The sequence below is a fragment of the Lycium ferocissimum genome, chromosome 9 (assembly GCF_029784015.1).
Source record: "Lycium ferocissimum isolate CSIRO_LF1 chromosome 9, AGI_CSIRO_Lferr_CH_V1, whole genome shotgun sequence".
NCBI lineage: Eukaryota > Viridiplantae > Streptophyta > Magnoliopsida > Solanales > Solanaceae > Lycium > Lycium ferocissimum.
In genome coordinates this window covers 23,257,743-23,283,540 of record NC_081350.1, presented here as the reverse complement: position 1 = coordinate 23,283,540, position 25,798 = coordinate 23,257,743, and the positions used below count along the sequence as shown (strand labels likewise).

The 25,798-nt window shown below is 34.6% G+C and overlaps 1 protein-coding gene and 2 pseudogenes across 1 annotated transcript; 1 reads left to right on the top strand and 2 right to left on the bottom strand.

Annotated features, from left to right (window-relative positions):
• Window positions 1-4,029: 4,029 nt before the first annotated feature.
• On the bottom strand, window positions 4,030-12,464 carry LOC132069319 (uncharacterized; annotated as a pseudogene).
• A 7,509-nt stretch (window positions 12,465-19,973) lies between these two features.
• Window positions 19,974-23,791, top strand: LOC132029939 (glucan endo-1,3-beta-glucosidase 6-like). Its single transcript, XM_059419362.1, has 2 exons — window positions 19,974-21,424; window positions 22,574-23,791. The coding sequence occupies exons 1-2, from the start codon at window positions 21,081-21,083 to the stop codon at window positions 23,697-23,699; spliced, it is 1,470 nt and encodes a 489-aa protein (XP_059275345.1). The 5' UTR covers window positions 19,974-21,080; the 3' UTR covers window positions 23,700-23,791.
• A 647-nt stretch (window positions 23,792-24,438) lies between these two features.
• Window positions 24,439-25,636, bottom strand: LOC132031676 (protein HEAT INTOLERANT 4-like; annotated as a pseudogene).
• Between the last annotated feature and the right edge of the window lie 162 nt (window positions 25,637-25,798).

Genomic DNA, 25,798 nt, shown 5'->3' with positions numbered 1-25,798 from the left:
GTAAGGGCGGAAATATCCATAAAGTCTCTGCCGAAGGAAAAAGTGTTCGTGTGGGAAGTGGAGAAACTACCATATGCCATGTTCACGTGCAATTAAATTTTGTGATATCCGCGGAATTCAACCAAAGGACTATGTTAGCAAGTACTATAGTTGCAGGTTTTACAAGCAAACGTACAGTGGAAATTTTTCACCGTTGGGTGATGAGGCATATTGGCCACCTTCTCCCTTCAGTTTAATTGCAAACACTGAATACGAGTGAACTTCGAGAACGCGGACTACAACTAGAAGGAGGAATGAAATGGATATAGCTCCTGCTCGTATGGCTAGAAAGTGTAGTACGTGCAAGCAAACAAAGCCATAACAAGAATCGGCCCCCCAATGTAATCAGTAGTTATTGTTGCTTGTTAGTTTTTATGTTTTTTCTTAACTTGTACGATTGTTGTTTCCTTATGTAATCTTCCAAGAATATATAACATGTCTTGTGCCGTTTAATAGTTATCATGTAATTTAACATTTATTACTTAGTTAATGTGTGACGTTTATTTAACTTATATTTTATTTTTTTTTACGTTTGCATATATAACACATATTTAATTATTATATGTGTTAAAATATTTATTGAGTTATTCACTAAAATTAACTATATGCTTTAAAAATTAAAAAAATCAATAATTTTTTTTGTTAAAAACATAGCCGAATATGATTTAAATAGAGGTAACGTCAAACAAAACCCTAAACGGTGTGTGAAAAAATTAATGATTTGTAAAACGTGGAGGGATCCACGTTTTACAAATATAATTTGTAAAATGTGGATCCCTCCACGTTTTACTAAATTTTTTTTTTTTTTTTTATTTCGGTTCAAGATTCTGACAATTGAAAAAAAAAAATTGGGGTATAACGTGGATCAGCCCACGTTATACCCCTTTTGGTATGTAAAATTTTTGCCGCCCCCTTTTAGTTTATACCGTGTATTTTTATACCCTTTTGGCTCCGGACCCTAACTATTACTATCATTTCTCTACAAAGTCAATCAACGAATCCAGGTGATATTTCCGATAAATATTGCTACCATAGGAATTTTTCAAGCCAATTTTTTTTAAAAGTAAGAAGCTATCCATTTTAACTAATCATTAAATTGATGTCATCACACAAGTTATTACCAAAATTAAAAATTCAGGAATTTACGGGCTTTACATTAGCAACTGATTTCCTTTTATGATTACATGAATTATTGCCATATGACATGTGCACTACTTTTTACAATTGTAATTTTCAAATATTATTTGTGAAGTCATTTATTAGGAATTAAAAAGTTACTCCAACATGACATGTGCCATTTAATATGACATAGTTTGCAATTTATTTTTCACCGCTATAACTACGAGACGTCTTCACGCACAGTCATTGAACTTGTTTTATTGAAGTACATTTTCTTCCTAAAGGCCTCAAGCAGTATAGTGCATTAATTTCATCTCCACCTCAAACAAATATATAGTACTAATGTTAGCACTATAAACAGAGATGAAGTCAAGCCATTTGGTTCACATCTTCTCTTTAAGAAAAAAAAAAAAGCTTTTCAGGGACTCTCTTGATACTAATATGGGGAGTAACTTGTGCGGGACGGCAATCTTTTTGATATTAACTCTGAGTACTGCTTGACGCCTAGATGGACTAAATATCAGCATCATCACCATATATACTTGAAAGGGCTTTCAAGTGTGGTGATGCTGATATATAGTCCATCTCCGGCGCCGAGCATTATTCAAAGTTAATACTAGAAAGGTTTCCATCCTGCACAATTAACGAACCCTTGAAAGGAAGCATTGTACTTATTATGTTCTTGGAGTGGTAGTCCTGATTCAGAAGCTATTGTTGATTGATACTTGGAAAATAGCAAAATTTCAACATATAGACCGATATTTTTTTGCCCGATATTGCTAGTGAATTTCATGATATTTTACATAGCTCAGGAGAACATTTAATTTCATGAAGTTTACTAGCAATCTCTGGCCGTATGGGTCTATAAGTTGAAATTTTACTAATTGTCAATTTCCTTCAAAATCACTATTAGGCGTGTTGATAACCCTTTCTCGAGATTTAATTGTTGATAATAATAATAAGGATTCTTTTGTTTGGTATTTTTTTTGGCAATCTAATAAGGATTCTGCATGAAAACTGTTTTTTGGTCTAAAATGTAGGCGATTGTTTTTGTGGGGGAAGTGCACAGATAGCCGATTTCGGCACCCTGTTTAAGTTATAGCCACAGTGGACAAATTTTTGCAAGTTTAGCAACTTCATAATCAACTTTTTAGACAAGTTGCTTGAGGTTTGGCATATTTTTTGTGCAAGCAAATTTTCGACAAACTCCGCCAGAAGTTTTGCTTCTCAAGGACAAACTTCTTTTGAAGTTTTTATTACCAATATCTGAAGTTTCATACATATATCAAAATTAAGAGTAATTTTTCTGAAGTTTGTTGTGAATTATTCTACAGTGTGAACATTGTACTAGAGGATTCTGTGGATTATTCTATTGTTAAAAACTATATATATATATATATATATATATATATATATAGCGTCAAACCGCCTCATTTTTCCAATATGTAAATAGACTTAAATAAGAGTTTTTATAGAAATGTATGAAAATAAATTCATGTTTACCATAACTACCAATATTATTTCACTTTTAGAAAATAGCAACAAAAACTTTACAAAACATATACAACCTCCAATAAATCCTACAAATTAGGGATTTTGTCTTATCTTTTACACAAATCCTAGCGGCCTATGTCCCAATCCACCTGCCATCTGCCGCTGCCGCTGCTTCATCGTTGCTTCACCGGAAAATCCTGGAGCTTCTCTCCTATAGCTTTTTCGCTTTTTTTTGTTGTTTTTTCTTCAAGAAAGTACTTTTTTTTTTTTTTTTGGTTGTTGTTGGGGATTTCTCACTGATGGCTTCGACAACTTCTTCTCTCCATGTACACTTGTATATTATCATATATTTGTATGTCATGTGTATGTCAATGTATACAATTGACATATGCATGACATATTGTAATACACATAGACATACACAAAATATATAGTGATATACACACTTGTCGTCGTGTGTACTCGTATGTTGTGTGTATACCACATGTATAGTGTGATACATAGGATATATAGTAACATATACTAGACATACATTTATTCCACCTTCAAACCACCATAACCACTCCATGAACTGAGTAGAGGATGATGAAGTTAAGACGGCGGCAAAAGTTGCGAATGGGGATGGGTCGGCTGGATAAGTCCTATTGTTCTAATTTGTTATACTATATTATGAAAAATGTTAGTATTATGTTTGAGTAATTAGTTTAACGTGTGCGCAAAAATGTTTTTATAATACCATCCCGATCCAACTTCAAATTGCGAAGAATTTGTGTTAAGAATTCATCACCAACTTAATTAATATCTAAGATATTTCATGAAGAATCTAAAATAGTTAGAGTTGTAGAGAATTGGGAGGAGCACTCTAGAATTCTCATTCTAGAGTGATTCTAGACAAAGATATATAGGAATAGAGGCGGAGCCAGGATTTGAAGCTTGTGGGTTCGGGATTCTAATTCGTTTAAGTTACAGGGTTCTAAATTAACAATTATACATATTCAATGAATTTCTCAAGACAAATACGGGGTTTAGACCAAAATTACTGGGTTCGGCCGCACCCCCGACTACCATGCTAGCTCCGCCCTAATAATAGGAATATTCTCGAGAAAGTTTGTAAATATCTCTCTCATTAGATCATTCTATCTCCACTGAAAAATAGAGGTGGCCATTTGTGTTGTAAACAAGAGAGTAAGAAGTGCTCAAGCAAGTAAGAAGTGAATTTTGAGAAGTGTGACAGAAATAATAAAATTCAAGGTTGTGCCTGACGATTTTCAACAATTTGGTCTTAAAGGCTCAATATATTGATACATAACCAAAATACTTGTTTGTAAAGTTTTAACGAAATTAAAGCCTTATGGGGATAAATATCCACACAGAATAAGATGCAAGACGAATCCATAATACCATTTCAAATGTATATAGAAATGCAACAAACAAGTTTTAGCGCAAGGCATGCTACCACCTGATTGTGGCAACATCAGAATGAAACAAGTAAAAGACATTTTTTCTAACTCAACTAGAATATAGCTTAGGCACTCTTGATAACCACATCTGGTTCATAGTTTACTGCTGGCCCGCCTTTAAAATCTTCTGTTTCTTCAAAGTAATCCTCCCGAGCATTATTAGCTAGCATCAAGCAAACCAACCAGAAGAGGGCAGAATCAAGAGACAAAAAGGCACCGCCACCAAGAAGACCAGTCTTGGCAGTTGGGCATTCTGTTTGCAAATTGTGGTGTATGTTCCGCGTGATATGAAGTTGCTCACTGATTGTAGGCCACAACAACAGTGCTGCCGCTAAACCAGTTGTACCCCTTTGATTTACCAGCAGAAGATCAAAACCAAACGAGTCAAAGCAAAATAAGATAAACAGAATTGAAATAAGGTAAACGAAAATGACTAGAATTTCTTCTTCCGCTCGCCCTCCCTCCAAAAAGCAATGTGGATATAGTGGGAATAGTCCATTTACCAGTGGACATCAAAATCACTAAAGAGCTAATGCGAGGCGACTGAGACACAGAAATATAAAATGAGATATTCATGTAAGGATATATATGATACATGACATCTATGTCTTTGTTCTCAAGCCTTAATATATTTAAACCTTAGGAAACTAAAGTAAACTGTCTTTGCAAGACACCATAAAAACACAAGAAATTTAGAAAGTTCAATCTCTTTTTTTTTTTTCTCAACTAACATGCTGCTTAAAGGCTTTGAGTAGTTTGCTGTCAGATAGATTTGCAAGACCATCGTCACACTACCAGTTTTTCCATCCATAACTTTGTTTCACGCATTATCTGACTACAGATTAGCATCATACACTAACTTCAGAATATTCAGGTCAAAATTAATAGTCATTAGAAGTGCTTTCTATCCCTGATTATCTTTAGCAGAGGTCCTTTTCTTTCTCAAAGTCAACTTCCTCACTTGTTAGTCAAGCTTTGAAGTCTCTACTTTATTTGGATTTATGGGATTATTTAGGTAGCAGGGGTTTCTCATCATTAATAAACTTCTATTGCCTTCTTCTTTTCTATTCGGGGTAACTAATGAACTTCTATCTTTTAGGGGAATAATAAGCATCTCATATGCCGTCCCAGTCGTCTTAAAACTAATTGTCAAAAAGCTTTCTCTGCATTTTGTTCCAGGTGATTTCCTAGAGCATCTTCACGCTCACATATGTAATAAAAGTTGTGTATTTCCATCTTATTCATCCATTGAGATTTCCAGCCGGTTAAATCATCTTGCAAGTCGATGTTAATAGACGCAACATCAGCTCAAAGTTGCCCTCTGAAATTTAGTTGGCATGTAAACTATCCTGAAGTACGTGAAAATAGCAAAAGGGATAGGCTATCTATTTAGTTCGTATATATCACACACGAAATAGTAGAGAAGTGAAATATACTTACAGAGCAACATTGAGGAATACAACAAAAGTAGTGCTTCTCAGCAGAACAGCCTGAGGAATTTATTTCCCTTTATATGGGTAAAACAAAGACGAGAAGCCAGCCACAGCAGATGCAGCAAGAAAGATAACAGACAAAAAGCCTAGGGCAACAGTTGGATCAGATCGATATTTACAAATAACAGCCCCTTTTCCTGGTATTGCGGTTCCAGCTGCAGGCTGCAACAAAAGAACACTAAGTAAATCCAAAATGACACAAGGAAAAATAACAGAAATGGGACATACTTAGAAAATATCTTGTTGCCATGCTTCTAACGAAATTTAGAAGGTAAAGCGTTTATATGCTTCCATGTGTAGTTCTTTGCAACATACGAAGTCTTGTAGTGTTATATTACTCAGAAAAATATTGTCACTGTCTAACAGACCACAAATAGGGAAGTGAAAAAAAAAAAAAAAAAAAAGTTTCCAAACTTTTATACTAGTTCTTCACGCTTATCTTATGGTTATTATTATAGGTCCCCTTTAGAAATTTAAGGGAAAACCTCCAAGAAAATGTCATCTAGCTCTGCATGCAGCTAGACTCTAGGGCCATAGCAATCTTTCTCTCCACTGATAGAACGATAATCACTCCATTCTTCTGAATAGATGAAATTGAGAAACATCAAGCACATCCATAAAAACCTCCCAGTTAACTGCTATGGCCAAACGGGAATAAGTATAACCAATGTTGAAAATCTAACAGCGTGTTTGGCCAAGCTTCCCTGAAGGCAAAAAAGTTTTTTTTTCCCAAAATTAAGTACTTATTTTAGAGAGTTGAGGTGTTTGAGCAAGCTTTTAGGGGAAAATAAACACTTCTGAGCAGTAACAGAAGTTTGTTTTTTCATAAGCTAAAAAAATAGCTTGTCCCTAGATGCACTTTTTGAATCTGGGCAAGTACAAATTGCTTGGCAAAAGTATTTTTCAAATTAATTAGTCAAACACAACCTAATACTCTCCAAAAGCACTTTTCAAAATAAGCAGATTTTGAAAGTGTGGTCAAACAGGCTATTAGTAAGAAAGCACAACAAGGGCAGATTGGGTTTTCAAGGACAAGACTCTATTCAATTCCTGATTCTTTTTAGTTTTGAAAAGTCAGTCCAGTAGGGTAGTTAGCACTACGTTTTAGCGATACCCGAATCGGTAGTTAGCACTAGACATTAGCGATACTCAAAATTCAACACCTTAACAAATAAACAGATAGTTTAAGCACACAATCGTGCCATGAAACAAACTATGCATATGCTAAGTTGCTAGGTCTGGCATATGTCCTTGTTCACCATATGCAAGAATTGAATCCGCCTTAGAATGAATCTACTCCCTTAAAAACGAAAAAAAAAAAAGAACCTCACTTTCAGATTGTCAATTTCACAGAAATTGAATAGAAAAAATGAGGGGTATCATCAACTAACCTTCTTGTTCTCAGCAACAACGCCAAATATAAAGGATATGACACCAAGAGTTGCTATAATAATGGACATATGCTTCATACTCATAGCCATTGTACTTCCAAACTTGCAATTACCACCTAAAAATCCAAAAAACCCAGCTTTTAGGAAATTGAACAGAAAGATTCTACTGGAAAAACAATATATCAATTAAAAAAGAGAAACACATTGAAACTAGAACATGATCTAACACGGGAAGAAATAAAGATGTGGCTCAGTAAAGGTTCTATGGAGGAGTAAAGACAGGGAAGAGATGACGTGGGAAACTGAAGCAGAAATGAAGTCCAAGTACCCTTATTTATTCCCTGCCCCAGCTAATACCGTCCCAGAAGAAGTCTTGCAAGATTCTGCCTTCTCCGCAAATCACCCACAAGGTAAAAGTCATACCCCAACCCTTGAGAGTCAATAAGATGAGAAATATTATTCTAATCATTGCATGACTGCGTGTCATTGATTACCGTATCATGTAGGGCTTGCGATTAGGACTTGTGACATGTAGGAGATTAGTGGTGCTCCAATCACAAGAGATACTTTACTAACGTTCCGTGAAAGTTTGATTAACCCTCGGGTATTCCAACATTCGAGGACGAATGTTTTTTAAGGGGGAGAGAATGTTACACCTCGTAGTTTTGTACGTGAAATCTATTAGGCATTAGTTGTTTTGAGTGTAGACCTGGAGGACTTCCTAGGATATGTGAGATTATATGCACCTATCTCATGGTTACGAGAGTTTAAGTTCATATAATAAGCTACGGAAGAATTGGAGGGCAAGTGTATCAAGGAAATTAAGTTTGTCGGATTTTATGGAAAATATGAGGGGCAATTTTTGTCCAACTTTGAGAAAGAATATCTTTTAGTAAATGAGGAGTTTTGAAGCAAAGCAAAAGCCTAAATTGAAGTTCATGAAGTCTAGTTTCCAACGCAATAAACCGCTCGTCGATACGACGTCGGAGTAGAGAATTATGGACGTTACAAGTTAGGCGGGCAGAGCAAGGCGCGCTGCTACAGTGCTACAGTGCCAACCGACTCTTATCCACTATAAAAGGGTTAAAAACCCTATTTTTCTCCATCATAATCTCCTAAAATATTCTAGAAAGCTCAGCAACATATGAGAGCTCATATACAATACAAAAGTGAGGATTTTGAGTAATTTTGAGTGATGGAGTATTAATCGGGGTCCAGATAGCGTATAACCGCAATTATAGTTTCGTTTTGCATTGGAGTTGGCTTGGATTCAAAGTAAATATTGAAGGTCTTCCTATTCTAGCAAAGGTAAGGTGTGAATCTCTCTTTATTAATATTGATTTAGGAATATTTATAAGAATAAGAGTTATAATTATTGTGTTGGTGTTGTTGGCTTATGGATTGAAGTTTGAAGGGGTTTTTGGATAGAATTGTACATATTTATCTTGTAGAATATTGAGGATATTGTTGTTGATGTTGTTGGTATTGTTTGGGAGTTGTTTTGGTATTTGGAGGAAGTAGATGATATAGGAGAGATGCTGCCCAAGTTTTCGTAAACCAAATTAATCTTTGATAATTAGTGCATATAAGTTGCTGGAAATATGATGGAAGTATGATTAAAGATATATTTCTCAATATATATAGGTTCGGGTGAAGGGCAGGCATCGAAGTAATGGATTCCTTTAAGTGGTGGCTTGGCGAATAAGATATGTAAGGTGTTCGCTTTTCTCTTTCTTTGGCACGAATCCAACTAGAACATGAACATGAGCGTTCCATAATAAATTCACTCCATTCTTATGCTATGTGTTTCAAATCTTAAAGCCTTAATTATTTGATTGATTCTTGAAACATTATCATGTTTATCGTCATTTAATTATTTCTTTGATTCGATACGGGTTCCATAAATTGTTTCGGAGGTTACCGACCTTATGTCACTCCGAAAGGCCGTTGTACTTCATTGGCTCATTATGCATTGTATATATATATGTATGCACTATTTTACTAATAGCAGGCTGCAACAAAAGAACACTAAGTAAATCCAAGATTACACGGAAAAATAACAGAAAATGGGACATACTTAGAAAATATCTATTCGCCATGTTTCTAACGAAATTTAGAAGGTAAAGCATTTATATGCTTCCGTGTATCGTTCTTTGCAATATACAAAGTCTTGACGTGTTATATTACTCGGAAAAATATTGCAACTGTCTAACAGACCACAAATAGGGAAGTGAAAGGAAAAAAATTTCCATACTATTATACTAGTCTTCTGGCTTATTTTATGGTTATCAGTTTAGGTCCCTTTAGAAATTTATGTACAGAAAACCTCCAAGAAAATGTCATCTAGCTCTGCATGCATTTAGACTCTAGGGCCATAGCAATCTTACTCTCCACTGATAAAATGATAATCACTCCATTGTTTTGGATAGATGAAATTGAGAAACATCAAGCACCTACATAAAAACTTAGCAGTTAACTGCTATGGCCAAACGGGAAAAAGTATAACCTAAATTCTAATAGCATGTTTGGCCAAGTTTCCCCGGAAGGCAAAAATGTTTATTTTTCGTTTTTTTTTTTAAAAAAACTTATTTTAGAGGGTTGAGGTGTTTGAGCAAGCTTTTAGGGGAAAATAAGCGCTCTTGAGCAATAGCAGAAGTTGTGTTTGTAACAACTCCAAATTCACGATACAAACACTGATGTATATTATAACCAGATGCGGATCTAGGATTTAAACTTAAGGGGTTGAACCTTTTAAGATTCTTAGTTAAACCCATTATATTATATTTTAATAAATTATGGGTTCATATCTACTATTTATTATAATTTTAATAAATTTGTGCACATAAATTTATGTTCCGCATCAAAAGTTAGAGGTTCGATTGAACCCCCACCTTTAAGGTTGCATACTTCCCTGATTATAACCACTGAACGATTATATATGAAATACTAACAGAATGAAGAACAACAATTGAAGAAACAATGGAGGTATAATCAGAAGGAGATGAGAAAGCAGAACTCAGAGAAATGGGGATGAGGGAATACAGACTTTTCTCAACAATATGCATAACCTCTTTTGTCTAACCCCACGTCTTATTTAACCAACTGATAATTGGGACCGGTTCCCAAATAAAACTCTCATTCACTGCTTCCAGCCCATAGGCCCTTATGTAGTCAGTCTGGTTTTCAGAACAGTTTTTCATAAGCTAAAAAAATAGCTTGTCCCTAGAAGCCCTTATTGAATCTAGGGCAAGTACAAATTGCTTCTCTAATAGTGGCCAAAGTGTTTTTCAGATTACTTAGTCAAACACAAACTGCTACACTCCAAAAGCGTTTTTCAAAATAAGCAGATTTTGAAAGCGTGGTCAAACAAGCTATAAGTAAGAGAGCACAACAAGGGCAGATTGTGTTTCAAGGACAAGACTCTATTCAATTCCTGATTCTGTTTAGTTTTGAAAAGTCAAGTAGGGTAGTTAGCACTATGTTTTAGCGACACCCAAATCGGTAGTTAGCACTAGATATTAGCGATACCCAAAATTCAACACCTCAACAAATAAACAGAATAGTTTTAGCACACAATAGTGCCATGAAACAAACTATGCATATGCTAAGTTGCTAGGTCTGGCCTATGTCCTAGTTCACCATATGCAAGAATTGAATCCACCTTAGAATGCTTAAAATGGAGAAAGAAAAAAGGAATCACCCTTTCAGATTGTACTAAATTCAACAGAAATTAAAGGCAGAACGTGTACAAGGTAAGTAAATTGTTAACAAAAGTATTCAAAATCCAGTAGTATCATCAACTAACCTTGTTGTTCTCAGCAACAACCCCAAATATAAAGGATATGACACCAAGAGTTACTATAATAATGGACATATGCTTCACACTCATGGCCATTGTACCTCCAAACTTCTAAAATTACCAAATCCAAAATAAACTTTTAGAAAATTGAACAGAAAGATTCTACTGGACAAACAATATATCATTAAAAAAGAGAAACACATTGAAACTAAAACATGATCTAACACGCAGTGGCGGAGCCAGAAATTCTGGTAAGGTTGTTCAAATGTTGAAGAGTATATAATTTTTTCCAGATGAATGAGTGCAACAAATTTTTTTTAACATGCATCATCACTGCACACCCGCCTAAAAATTTATGGTTCATTTGATTTTGCAAGTTATTCTTGATAAATTTCATTGCTAGAAAACTCTTACGGTGATTACAGTATCAAATGACAAAGAACAACAAACAACAACATACCCAATGTACGTAATCCCACAAGTGGAGAACAATAAGGGGCATTCCGAGAATGTTACAAAGTGAGAGATAACGACTAATTAATTTTCTTTGAAAAAAAAAAAAAAGAAAGAGAACAAAGTTGAATAATATAATGTTCACAAAAGCAATTTAAAAAGAAAAGAGAATAAAATAAGTGGTAGCTAACTTGCTATTAGATCTCGTTGTCTTCTTTTTAACAATACGTCTTCTTCTTTTCTAGGAAATAGGAAGGAAAGAAGAAAGACTAAGAAAGAACGACAAAAATGATAACGTAACTCCAAACCAACATAGGAATAAACCAAATGCAAATCATAACTCAAATACAAAAAAGTTTAGTCGGAACATGGAAGAAAATAAGTGCAAATACAAATCAACCAAACAGCTTCAGACATTATTTGTATGTTTTCTTTTAAAGAATGAAGATCACTAGCGTTTGACGCAAGCTTTAAACCGTGACTTTTAGGTAAAATTGAACACCCTTTACCTCTAAGCTATTTATCTCAACTATTTTAAGGGTGTTCAAAATTTAATTTATATCCAGTTAACTATAATATCTAATCCATATACTAGTATCATTTTCCAGCCAAGGGTGTGCAGGTGACCACCTTGGCCATGAGTGGCTCCGGCACTGCTAACACGGGCAGAACTTTATAGGAACATATTTTCTTTTTGCATGAAGGATTTAATTCTAAAATAGTAAAGATCCAAAACTGTACTTTTTTTTTGTTGCATGCATGTACTAAGATTAACACGAAACCAGACTGAAAAGAGTTAAATTTTGACGAAGTGGGGATGATTTAGAGCCAAAAAGATAAGACGTGAGATTACTGTTTCACCTTATCTGCAAAATATATAATTAGCACAGATTATATATTCAACGCTTTAAAACATGGAGTTGCCACTCTATATCAGCGTATAATGTGGAAAATGATAAGAGATGAAGGGTCCAATTTTTTTCATTGAAATGTCCGAAGAGCTTTACTCTTAACGGAATTCTGAGCCAACGTGGGAAAGAAGGTTGTCCACATTCTATTTAGAGGACCTCGAACTTGTCGAAGACCCTTTTTTTTTTCTTTTTTAAATGGTCGAAATACCAATAATATTTGAGATGTATTTTATGGAAAAGGTTTAGATATGTCCTTGTGTTTACCGTCATATACTTGGTCCAAATATATTTTTATTTTAAATAGTTTCCCCGGTTAACTTAACTACGAGATTAGTTAATCAATTAGCACCAGATCTTGATACGTGTCATAATCCTGAGAGACATACTCCATATGAAGGGTATATTTTCACACGCATACTTTGAGGGTATATTTGGTCCGTTAAAGTCTTAATCTTTTATGATATTTGTTTATTAATTGGTTGCCTTGTTGGTTCATGGCAATGTAATAGAAGTTTGTAATGATGAAATTTCTCTCAAATTAATTGTTTTTTCCTGTAAATCTTAAATGCGATCAAAGAGAAGCAAAAGTAGTGTAAAAAAAAAAAAAACCTAAATCATTTGTGGGAAGAGAAATTCAAACTGTGGTCGGTCAAGAACACTAATTTATATGATTTTTCATCTAAAAATGACATCCTAGACTGAATAAACGAATCCCCTAATTTTCTTCTCAACTTCTAGATCTAAATTATGATATATTTTTCTCAAGTCAGACTCATATTTTTTTGGTCACCGTGTAATTGCTCCTTTGAAATTCTTTTGTGGGCCAAAATGTCCTCAAAGTATGCGCGTGGGTCAAATATGCCCTCAAAGTATGTACGTGGGACCAAATATGCCCTTCATATGGAGCGGGTAAGTCTAGGTCTTTTAGGATTATGACACGTGTCAAGATATAGTTCTCATTAACAAATTAATATCATAATTAGGCTAAATGGAAGCGGTAAGGGTATATTTATTTTGTGCTTGTCTTATTTTTATCTCTGTAAAAGTTCTTATGCTATTTTTCATCTCACCTTCCCATAATGATTGTAATTAGTACAACAACAACAACAACATACCCAAGATATTTACGAGGTGGGGTACGGAGAGGATAGAGTGTACGCAGGATCTTACTCCACCTCGAGAGGTAGGAAGGTCATTTCTAGCACTTACCAAGATAAGGTGTCAAGACAACAATACTAATAAGCAGTAATAGCAGCATATAATAGGATAAATGACGTTAAAGAAAGAAGCAAGCATGCTATATGAGAGATCTAGAAAAAATAAGCGAGTGAATAAAGAGAATAATACTCTTAATACGGAAAAGAAATCCTCGCGGCCCCCTACTAGCCCTCTACCCTGATACTCGACCTCCACCCCCTCCTATCACCGGTCATGTCCTCTGTAAGCTGAAGTAGCGCCATATCCTGTCGAATCACCTCTCCCCAGGCCTTCTTCGGCCTACCCCTCCCTCTCTTCAGGCCCACCACTGGGGCTACACCCACCTCCTCACTGGCATATCTACGCATCTCCACTACACATGGCCGAACCATCTCAACCTCCCTTCCCGCATCTTATCCACCACTGGGGCCACACCCACCTTGTCCCGAATCACTTCATTCCGAATCCTATCTCTCCCGGTATGCCCGCACATCTATCTTTGCATCCGCCTCTCTGCTACCTTCATTTTCTGGACATGGGCTTTTTTAACTGGCCAGCATTCCGTCCCATACAATATAGTCTGTCTAACCACCACTTTGTAGAACTTTCCCTTTAGTATGGGCGGCACCTTTTTATAGCACAACACCCCCGATGCGAGCTTCCTTTTCATCCATCCCGCTCCAATACGATGTGTGACATTGTCCTCAATCTCGCCATTCCCTTGGATGATTGACTCCAGGTACTTGAAACTTTCTTTCTTCGGGATGACCTGAGTATCTAGCTACATGTCCTCGTCCTCTATCTGAATCACATCACTGAACTTGCACTCTAAGTACTCTGTCTTAGTCCTGCTCAACTTGAAAGCTTTCGACTCCGATCCAGGGTCTGTCTCCAAACCTCCAGTCTCGAGTTAACACCGCTCTGCGACTCGTCAATAAGCACAATGTCATCTGCAAACAACATGCACCACGACACCTCTCCTTGAATGTGGCTTGTCAGTGTGTCCATTACCAGAGTAAACAAAAACGGGCTAAGAGCGGACCCCTGATGTAGGCCGATCGTGACTGGAAAATGTTCTGAGTCACCTCCAACTGTCATCACCCGGGTCTTGGCTCCATCATACATGTCCTTAATCACTCTAATGTAAGCTCTTCATGGAACACCTCTAGCTTCCAGACATCTCCACAGCACCTCCCTTGGGACTTTGCCGTAAGCCTTCTCTAGGTCAACAAACACCATGCGCAAGTCAGTCTTCTTATCCCTATAAATTTGATATTTTTAATTTTTCAGCAGCATACTTCTAATTACTTACTGAAAAATGTATATTTAAACCAATTTGATCGTTTTAGGAGTAATTTAATTTCTTTTTATTATGATTCCATCATGGCAAATGCTAGAGTCAAATAGACGATGTTAATAGAAGAAGCACATTTAAGATGAAAAATAACAATGAGAACTCTCATAAATGGATTGACAAATTATAGGATAAGATAAATTAAATATTTCAAGAGTAAATTTAACTTTTTAGAATTAACAAAAGAAAAGGTCTTAGAATGTCTCTCTCATGCTCTCTCGCACATCGGTATATACTAATTTCCAGTTTCATATTAATTTTTAGATAGTTTGTATCGTAGGTATTGAACTCAAGAAAATAAAACGAAAAAAAAAAAAAAAAGTACCGCCCGAGATAAGAATATTTCGAGTTGTTACTTTTTTAGTCTTAAATCAAACATTATGTTTTTTATTGCTGTATCTATTAGTAGAATATCCTATTTTAGTTGTTTGATCTATTTGTTTTGCCACTTTTTCAATTAAAAGTGTTGTGGAAATATATCCACACTTTACTTTTGGTAATGCATTAATTCGAAGTCCCACACTACTTTTAGTAAGCATTATTACGAATATTACTTGTGAATTTGAAGTGCACTTTGGTGACTGCCTAGGGCTAGGATATGTTGAACTCTAAAGTTCATCTAATTAAGCAACCTTCAAATATATTTTCATATCTTAATATAGAAAATAGTCAGATGCCCCCCTCAATGTTTGACTGGTTTAATTATGACGCATCCAACTCAATGTTTGGCTGGTTTAATTATGACGCATCGAACCTTTGCTGGCGTCTTATTACCCCCTGATCATTTTACAAGCGGAATAATTTGCCCCCCCCCCCCCGAAACGCTATGCCTAGATTTGAAGTATGCAGTGAAACATACGCGCTAACCAGCATTTAACACGTGTATTTTTCATTTAAATCCATTTTTTTACTAATTTTTCCCTAATTGTTCTTCTTTCTAACATACATCCACCATGTTTCCACTATTTTTCAATTTTAGAGCTCCAAATTGAAGAAAAATAGAAACCCATTTTCCCTAATTGTTCTTCTTTCTAACATACTTCCACCATTTTTCCACCATTAAACAATTTTAGAGCTCCAAATTGAAGAAAAATAGAAACCCAATAATCAAAGGCTACCAAAAATCAATAGACAAAGTATTGGTTCATTGAGAAAACTTTGCACTAGCTTAAATTAAAAAAAGAAAAAAGAAAGTCGTCGGAGTTGAAGAGGGAGATGGCGGAGGTTGCCAAATTATTCCATTTTTTTTTAATTTCTTTTTCATGTCACAATTTCCTTCCTTACTTCAAGATCTGATCTGTCTTATAGCAATTAGTGTAGAGATTCGTCTAGTTTTACTCAAATTTGCAGGTTTGTTATGGGTGTTCATGATATTAAGTTTTCTTATCTAGCTAAATTCTTGATTTGATTCTTATTTTATTTAATGTTGGCATTTAGATTGATGGGTCGTTTTGATCTAATTTGTTGTTATGAGAAAAAGTGGAGTTTGCCGGTGGAAATTTTTCCGGTAACCAAAATCCGGTGACCTGTTGAAGAGAAGAAGAAAGAAGAGAAAGAAAATGAAAAAGAAAGAGAAAGATATAAACAAATCAGAAAATTAAATAAAAATACAGTTTTTATAAACTATTTTTGTGTGTCAATCTCTTTGAGAGAGTGAAATGCACTTTCTTTGCCACCTCAGCATTCAGGGGTAAATTATTCCACTTTTAAAATGCTCAGGGGGTAATAGAGCGCCCGCAAAGATTGGGTGCGTCATAATTAAAGCGATCAAACGTTGAGGGGCATCTGACTATTTTCTCTATCTTAATATATGATTGATGAAAAAAAAAATCTTAATATATGATTAAACAATAAGCCAATAAGGACCTCTCACCTTTAACCTTTTGACTATTTTATTTTTTATTTTATACACCCACAATGATAACCAAAAGGGAAACCAAAGACAATAAATTAGGAACTTCTGTTCATTAGCTTTAAACAAAATCCCCCCTTTTTATATGGTAAAAAGTTTCTTTTCTTCTAATCTTATCGTAATCTACGTGAATTTGTTTTAATCTAGTAATCTACCAAGGGGAAGTCATTTTTTTCGTTAACGAACTTTAGGGTTCAATAGCCCTAAGCTAGGGTGTTCATGGGTCGGTTTGGGTCGATTTTGGGTTAAAATCAAAACCAAACCAATCTAGTTGGTTTTAAAATTATTAAAACCAAACCAAACCAAATATAATACGCATCCATCGGTTTGGTTGTAGTCGGTATGGGTCGGTTTTTAAGAAAATTAACGGTATTTCTCTCTTTCATGTTTTTTCCTACAATTAGGAGAGAATTTTCTATCATTTTCCAACTTATAATCCATTATTACCCTTTTATTGTGGTAGCTATAGTTTCTTGCATTATGGAGAAAATGTCTTAAGATTTATGATTTAAATTAATTGAATAAAATTTATAAGAAATTAAAAAAAAAATCTAGGTAAATCTCATATAATTGTTTCTTTGAATAAATGAGTTTGAATTCATGGATTTCTTTTTTAAAATCGGCTTAAGGTATAAAGTTCATTAGCCTATTAGAGATAAAATAAATTTTTGCTTAAAAATTATATAAATTATTTAAAGTATTTATAAAAATTAATATATTGTATATCTATAATTATAAAAATTATGTATAAAATATGTCAGTTCGGTTTGGTTTTTTCTTCGGTTTGCTTTTAGTAAAACCAAAACCAAACCAAATATTATCGGTTTTTAAAAATTCAAAACCAAACCAAACCTAACCTAAGTAAATGTCGATTTATTCAATCAGTTTAGTTTTGGTTTTCGGTTTGAATCGGTTTTTAACCAAACCGTGAACACCCCTAGGCCCCTAGGCAGTCACCAAAGTGCACTTCAAATTCACAAGTAATATTCGTAAATAAGGCATTACTAAAAGTAGTGTGGGACTTCGAATTAATGCATTACCAAAAGTAAAGTGTGGATATATTTGTACAACACTTTTAATTGAAAAATGGCAAAACAACTAGATCAAACAACTAAAATAGGTTATTCTACTAATAGATACAGCAATAAAAATCATAATGTTTTGATGTAAGACTTAAAAAAATAACAACTCAAAATATTCTTATCTCAGGCGTTACTCTTTTATTGTTCAAGAAAATAAAATATTTGCATGAAGAATAATAAAACTAGCTTCATAAATCATACGACTTAACCTTAACAAACATTCAGCCGTTTCCCGTAAAAATGGAACTCATATAATTTTGATCAACTATAAGACTTATTATTTCTTCCTAGAAGGGTAAAAAAAAAATCTTAGAATATACTAAATTAAAAGTTAATATGCATATTTTTTCTTAGAAGTTCAAGTAAATTTTTTTTATTTTTTATCCAGAGACTTTAGTTCTATTTATAGGTCTCACACCTAATCTTTCTTCCAAGTGAGTAAACCTATAACCTAATTCTCTGGTAAAAGTCTAAAGCGTCAAGGGATGACTAAAAAGCCATTTGTGACCCCATGCACACACTTGTTTCCCCTCTTTTTCTCTGCCATCAATCATACAACACTCAAGATACTTTAACTTTTAGTACTATCTTTTTTCTCAACTACATTAAAATGGGAATTTAAAATGGTCATAATTTTTTCTTTCTTTCTATTTTTATGTCCTTATACAATTACTAAGAAAATATCTCTTTCCAAAAGAGAAAAAGAAAAGAAAAATATTGTTGCATTAGAAATGTTGGGAGAATAATTGAGGTCGCACTTTAATATTATATATGCAAGTAAGATGATTTTAGAATTTTCCATGTTGATGAATTGGACACTAAATAATGTGCAGCTCAAAAAGAAGGGCGGACCACTTTGACAAGGCTTTTTCACCATTTATTTGCGGAACGTGTGGTTATATATACACAAAAACACACACCACAATCTATACAAGTATAATGTCGGTAAAGAAAGCCACACTTACATTTTAGCTATAGGAAATATATAATTTTAGATATTCACGACAGGTAAGCTTGGAGTAGTTCTCTTCCTACCAAGAAATTTTTTATTTTAGGCTTGAAGTCGAAAGCTTTAGTTAAAGCTTTGGTGGTTGAGCGTCTTATTTGTATTTATACAATAATACATGTTAAGGTTATGGCGTGAACGATAAGATGGATTCTTTTATACGTAGATATAATGAGATAGACAGTCTAAGAGATTATTTGAACAAAAAATGTAAGCATTAATTCTATGAGGTGACTTATCAATAAAAGGTCAAATTCAATTTAGGAAAGAGAATTAGAATTTAATCTATCAATCTTAAACGAAATGACTAAGAACAGATATTTAGCAAGGATTATAATAATGTACCACCTAAAAGAAGAGTTAAATGTGACGACACAAGGGTTCACTAGTTATGAATTATGATTTGGTCTTTGTTAAAGCTCATTTTCATTTCTGGAAGAAAATATTATAGTACACTATAAAGAAGTACTGAAGCAGATTTTAAGTAACTTCTTAATATTCCAAAAAAAAAAAAAAAAAAACATTTACATAGAACTTGTCATATCCTTTGCTTTTGTCATAATAATGAGCAATTATTGTGCGGCAAAATTGCAAAAGCAGACCTCATCTAACTTTTTGCACAACTGAATATAAAGTTTACCATCAAAAGATCGTGAGAGTAGTCAGTAAATGTAATCCTCCGTTTTAAATCGGTCGTTCCAAGTTCGAATCGTAGGAATGAAGTTGTCTTTAATGGAGAGCGTTTTACTCTCAAAATTGGAATTTTGCGACGCAAACTCAAATTAGTCGAAGACTAAGGCGGTACAGATCACCAAGTGAGAAATTAAAAAAAACAAATGCAAGAAAATTGAAATAATTTATGTAATTGTGGAGAGAAAAAGTATTGAACATAACTACTACGAGCGATGTGGTACAGAATTGATGGAAAGCCATCTCTTAACTAAAGGCTCTTTAGCTCTCTGACATTAAAAATTATCGGTAGGGAGCGGTTGCCTCCCGAATGGAGCCCTACGAGGCGCGAATTCGGATATAATCGGGCTCCAATAGGGTACCGGACAAGGGAAAAAAAAAGTATGTGACATTTAAACAATTATTTTGCGACAAAAACTCAAAAAGCAAAAGCAAACACTGATCATGTGTAGTCTAACATAGTTCAGTTTAAGTTTTGCTTTACTTGCGCACTTATAGGCATACACTTCACTTGAGTAGATATATATATATATATATTTAAATATCCAAGAAAATTATGTATATATCACCATCTCGTATGTAGCTATCATCCTCAAATTTCTCTTCTTCTTGGACAAGTATTTGTGACTCTGACTCATACTCAGAAGCTCTAGAATACACTTCACTTTTTATATTTGTAAAAATTCCATTAACAACAGGATTGGTTTTCTTCCTTGGGATGTAAAGTGCTGATCTTTTGAACACTCCCTTTTTTTTTTTTCTCTGTTTTCATTTCATTTTTATGCTTTCTTGCCTCCTCTGTTTTGGTATCTTTTTCAGCTTCTCCTACAAATGATCTTTCTTTCCCAATTCAAAATTTGAACTCCTCTTTTCAAACCCTTTTTCTTTGTCCTCTCAACCACAGTTTTCCAACTCTTTTAGATTCCAAATCTTTCACTATCCTTGGTTTCCAACTCTTTTAGATTCCAAATCTTTCACTATCTTTGGTGACATAGGAGTGTAAAAACAAATAAAGTTACTCTCTTTTCTTGTTGTTTGCAAGTTTTGTGCCTCTTGAAATTCCAATTCTTGAAGACCCTATTGGATTCTTGAGCTAGTTTGTGAGTAAAAAAGTTCAAAACAGATAAAGTTCTCATCTTTCTTGTTGTTAGCAGGTTTTAAGACTCTTGAAATTCCAATTCTTGAAGACCCTTTTGGTTTCTTGAGCTAGTTTGTGAGTAAAAAAAGTTCAAATCATATAAAGTTCTCATCTTTCTTGTTGTTAGCAAGTTTTGACCCCCTTAAAGTTCCAATTCTTGGTGACCCTTTTGGTTTCTTGAGCTAGTTTGTGAGTAAAAAGTTAAAAACAGATAAAGTTCTCATCTTTCTTGTAATTAGCAAGTTTTGACCCTCTTGAAATTCCAACTCTCGGTGACCCTTTTAGATTCTTGAACTAGTTGTGGAGTAAGAAAGTGCAAAAACAGATAAAGTTCTCTTCTTTCTTGTTGCTAGCAAGTTTTAAGCCTCTTGAAATTCCAATTCTTGAAGACCCTTTTGGATTTTTGAGCTAGTTTGGGAGTAAAAAAAAAAGTTAAAAAACAGAGATAAATATGATCATGGTGTTTTTGGAATGAAATAATTCCAAGTATAGTTTCTGTTTTTCTTGTTTCAGCAAGTTCTTGATTCTGGTGTAAGAGGGAGATGGGAATTTTGGGGATGAAAGTTGGTTTTTGGATTTCAATGATTTTGGGGTTTATGGTACTGGGAAAAGTGCATGGAATAGGAGCAAACTGGGGAACACAAGCAACACATCCATTGCCACCAAACATAGTAGTGAAGATGCTGAAGGACAATGGGATTCAGAAAGTGAAGCTGTTTGATGCAGATTCAGATATCTTCAAAGCACTCAGTGGTTCTGGAATTGAAGTCATGGTTGGAATCCCAAATGAAATGCTTTGGAGTTTAGCTAACAGTTTGGGTGCTGCTGAGAAATGGGTAGAAAAGAATCTCTCTTCATATGTCTCTTCCAATAGTGTTGATATCAAGTGAGTTTCTTCTCATTATTGTTGGCTTTTTAAGTTATATATACTGATGGTGAAAAAAAAAAAAAATGATAACCTGATAAAAATTATGACTAGTCCGCTATCCTAGGTTAAATTATACAGTATACACTTGTCAGGTGTTAAATGAAGTCCTTATAGCTGTTGTTATCTTTATTTTGCAGTCTCATTGTTTTCTTGTCTCATTCAATTTGGGGAATATTCTTCTAGTATATTCATTGTTTCTTTTGAGATTTCTGAAATCTGAAGGATTGGTTCATTTATAGTATGTCTCAAATTTAAGTTGAAGATTATCTTATCCTGACAGTTGGAGTAACTAGATTTTGCAGTTTTCTCTGATATATTTAAATTTTTTGAACATTTTTTTTTGTCTGATTTTCAAGTATTTATTTATGATTAGTTAACTACGAGGAACTTATTGGCTGTAATTTAAGTAACCTGCCCTATTCTTGTGCAGCCCTTGTATAAAAATGGTGTGTTTTCATGCTGCCCAACATAAGTAAATTCAAAAAGTTTGATAAATGATACAACTTCTGTCCCAAAAAGATTGTCCTCCTTTCCTTTTTAGTATGTCTCAAAAAGATTGTTCCCTTTCTATATTTAGAAACAATTTAACTTTATGAGATAATTTACAGCCACACAAATATCTAAGGTCTGTTTTGGACCACACATATCAAAAGTCTTTTCTTTATTTCTTAAACTTTCATTAAGTCGAAAATGACAATCTTTTTATTTATGAGTAATTATTTTTAATGAATATAGTAAATTCTCATATCTGCACAATCCTTTCTACAACTTAAAAAAAGTTGGACTAAAGGATTGGAATTTGGAAATTCACCAACCAATAAGTACCCCACCCAAAAAAAAAAAAAGTCAATTTCAATAATGGCTGTGCCTTCTTGTTGTTAGTAGGAATTGCTTCTTACTTTAGTATCAACAGGTAGGCATTTAACATAATAAAATGAATGAAAGGAATATGAAGCTGATGGCACATACCCTGTGTTTCGACAATCAGAAATTCAGAATGTTCTTGTAGACCTTATGCTAGATGAATTCTTAAATGGCTATAAGTTCAATGAAACCAGGAGATTGGACAGAATAAATCTATTGCTAATGAAGTTATTTTCTGTTCAGATATGTTGCAGTTGGCAATGAACCATTTCTATCTCAGTTAAACGGAACATATCTGCCAACAACATTCCCAGCTCTTCAAAACATCCAGGCAGCCCTCATAAAAGCCGGTCTAGGCAATCGGGTGAAAGTAACAATTCCTCTCAATGCCGATGTATACGAGAGTTCAAGTTCACAACCTTCAACAGGTGACTTCCGCCAAGACATCCGTGATCTCATGGTGAACATTGTCAAGTTCTTAAATGACAATGGAGGCGCATTTACTGTCAATATCTATCCCTTTATAAGTCTATATAATGATCCCAACTTTCCTGCTGACTACGCTTTCTTCGACGGATACTCAAGCCCCATAGATGACAATGGGAAAATCTACAACAACGTGTTTGATGCAAACCACGATACCCTCCTTTGGGCATTGCAGAAAAACGGATTCCCAAATATGTCGATTATAATAGGGGAAATTGGATGGCCAACGGACGGAGACAACAACGCAAACTTAAAGGCTGCCCAAAGATTCAACCAAGGATTCATGACTCATATTTTAGGTGGAAAGGGGACTCCAATGAGACCTGGCCCCATAGATGCTTACCTGTTCAGTCTGATTGATGAGGACGCGAAAAGCATCCAGCCAGGCAACTTTGAACGACATTGGGGAATATTTTACTTCGATGGTACGCCTAAGTATACTCTTTCCCTGGGTGGAAACAACGGAGGTGGTTTAGTAGCAGCAAGTGGGGTCCGTTATCTGGATCGCAAGTGGTGCGTGTTGTCACCCTCGGCTAGCCTTGATGATCCTCAGCTGGCTGATAGTGTGGGCTATGCATGTTCGCATGCTGATTGCACCAGCCTCGGACATGGGACGTCGTGCGCGGATCTAGATGCTCGTGGCAACATTTCGTATGCATTCAACAGTTACTATCAGGAAAACGACCAGCTACCTACTGCCTGCAAGTTTCCAAACCTTTCGATTGTCACAAACACGGATCCATCACCACCCGGTGGAACCTGTAAATTCAAAATCATGATCCAAGCAAGTAAACCTAGCAGCGATAAGAGCAACGCATTTACTTCTAAGGCTGTCAATGTGATGTTTCTGGTTGTAATAGTTTCTTTGCTGAGTGTTTTGTAGAACTTGTTGAGTGTTTTATATATTCCTGTCACTTTTGCTGAAATTGTCATAAAAAATTTTTGTTTACTACGTTACTCTGCTCCTCAGTTTGACACCATTCTTTTTAGGTCTGCAATTTTATTCCATTGACCTGGTTTTACGATCATTCTCTCTATGTTCCTATTTGCCAATACTGAAAAATAAGGAATTAACGACGGACAATTGTTGTAGCTAAACAACAAAAAATCGTCGATAATCCTATTTAGCAATAGGAAATTGTCGCCAATCCTATTTATCAACGGATTATTAAAATATTCTATTAACTATCGGCAACTAAGCGACGAAGTCCATAGCTAATTTTAGTTATATATATATATATATATATATATATATATATATAATTATTGTTACTTATGTTATCAATCTCACTAGTCTTTTTTCTTTTCTGGGTTTCTTTTCAATAAAGCCAATTCTTTTGTATCTTATGATGACTTGTATTGCATTGACTTTTATGAAATAATTTTAATAATAGGCCTTGTAATACAACTTGGTTTTGGGTCACCAACTCCGTTGAGCCGCCTCTGTTTGTATCTAATATGAGGAAAAAGAGGTCAACGCTAGCGAAGACGAGTGCATTGAGGAAAAAAAAAAAAAAAACTAAAATTCTACCCCTGTGGATCTTTTACATCCTCAAATAGTTCCATAACTATAAATGTTTGCTTCAAGGTACAAGCTAAGTTGAGCTATATCATTCCATCATTCAGAGAACTTTGTAAGCCTTCCCATAATATCTGTTTACGAATGGAGACTTGACCTGAGATACATCAGGAGCATCAGGTGAGGGCATGGGATAAAATTTATACAATTTCATGCTCTGAAACGCAGCTTTCGCTACTTCACTCATCTCCTGAACAGCTTTCTCTGAAACGCAGCTTTCGCTACTTCACTCATCTCCTGAACAGCTTTATCCCTGGCTTTTCTCGTCTCTAGCTTAGTCTTCTTTCCTTCATTAACTTTCTCTACAAATTTCACAAATTCATATTTTACATCTGGGGCTAACTCCTCTGCCTCAATAAATTTTTCTGCCATTTGCTTTGGTTCATCAAGTTCCCAATCAAACTTGCAAAAAACGGGGGGTTCTGTTGGAAATAGAATCTGCAGATGTGCTCTCTTCAAGTTCATTGTTTGCGAATGGCTGATAGAGATAAGGTAAGCAATATTCAACTTCTTCACTCGGTCCAACTTTAATACCATGTTTGTTTCTATTATTCTTAAAATTAATAATGTTGGATGGTGTTGTAAATGAAAAAACTCAATTTTTGTAATCGCGAATTTGGTAATTTTTGCGTAGTTGATTATTTCATTTACCCATTAACTCACAACAAGTGATACAATTTATCCAAACATCGTATTCATTAATACAATACGATATTGGACATTATGAAACCATTGATAACGACCATCCAAACAGAGCATAAGTGTTTTAAACCAACCCTTCTTTGAGAACACCTCAGAATAAATATCAGGATATGAGTCTTTCAACTTGAGATTCCCCTTTTTTTTTAAAGGAACGTATGGAACCCAGTCCATTTTCATTTCTTTCATTGGAAGTATCTCTTCAGTTTCTCTTTGTACAGGGTTTATTCCAATTTTGTCAGAAGGTGGAAAAGAAGATATAACAGCAACCACACCAGTTATACATGTGACTTTTGATTGGCCCTGGAAAAAAAAAAAAAAAAAACCAATTGTGGTTCAGTACAAACAAAAAGATAAGACTTTCTTCCATGCAATTCTCCGGTTTCCTCGAATGCATCTTCGAGATTTGAGAGATTCCATTTGTATTGGTAAACCATGTCTATCTGATCCCACTCTGCGCCAACAGGAAAAACCTCTATCAGAAAAGTACTCCATTTGGTCTTTGTTTCAAGGTAACTTATTAGTGTCTTGTAGAGACACATTTAAACTCTTTAGGGGATGTTTGCTATGATGTATAAGGAAAATAATTATGGTATATAATTTGGTAGTATAACTTTATCTAATGTTTCGTTGTAATTTGAATTAGGGCATGTATAACTTATTTCTTGTATAACTTACTGCACCAATTGGTGTATTGTTGTATA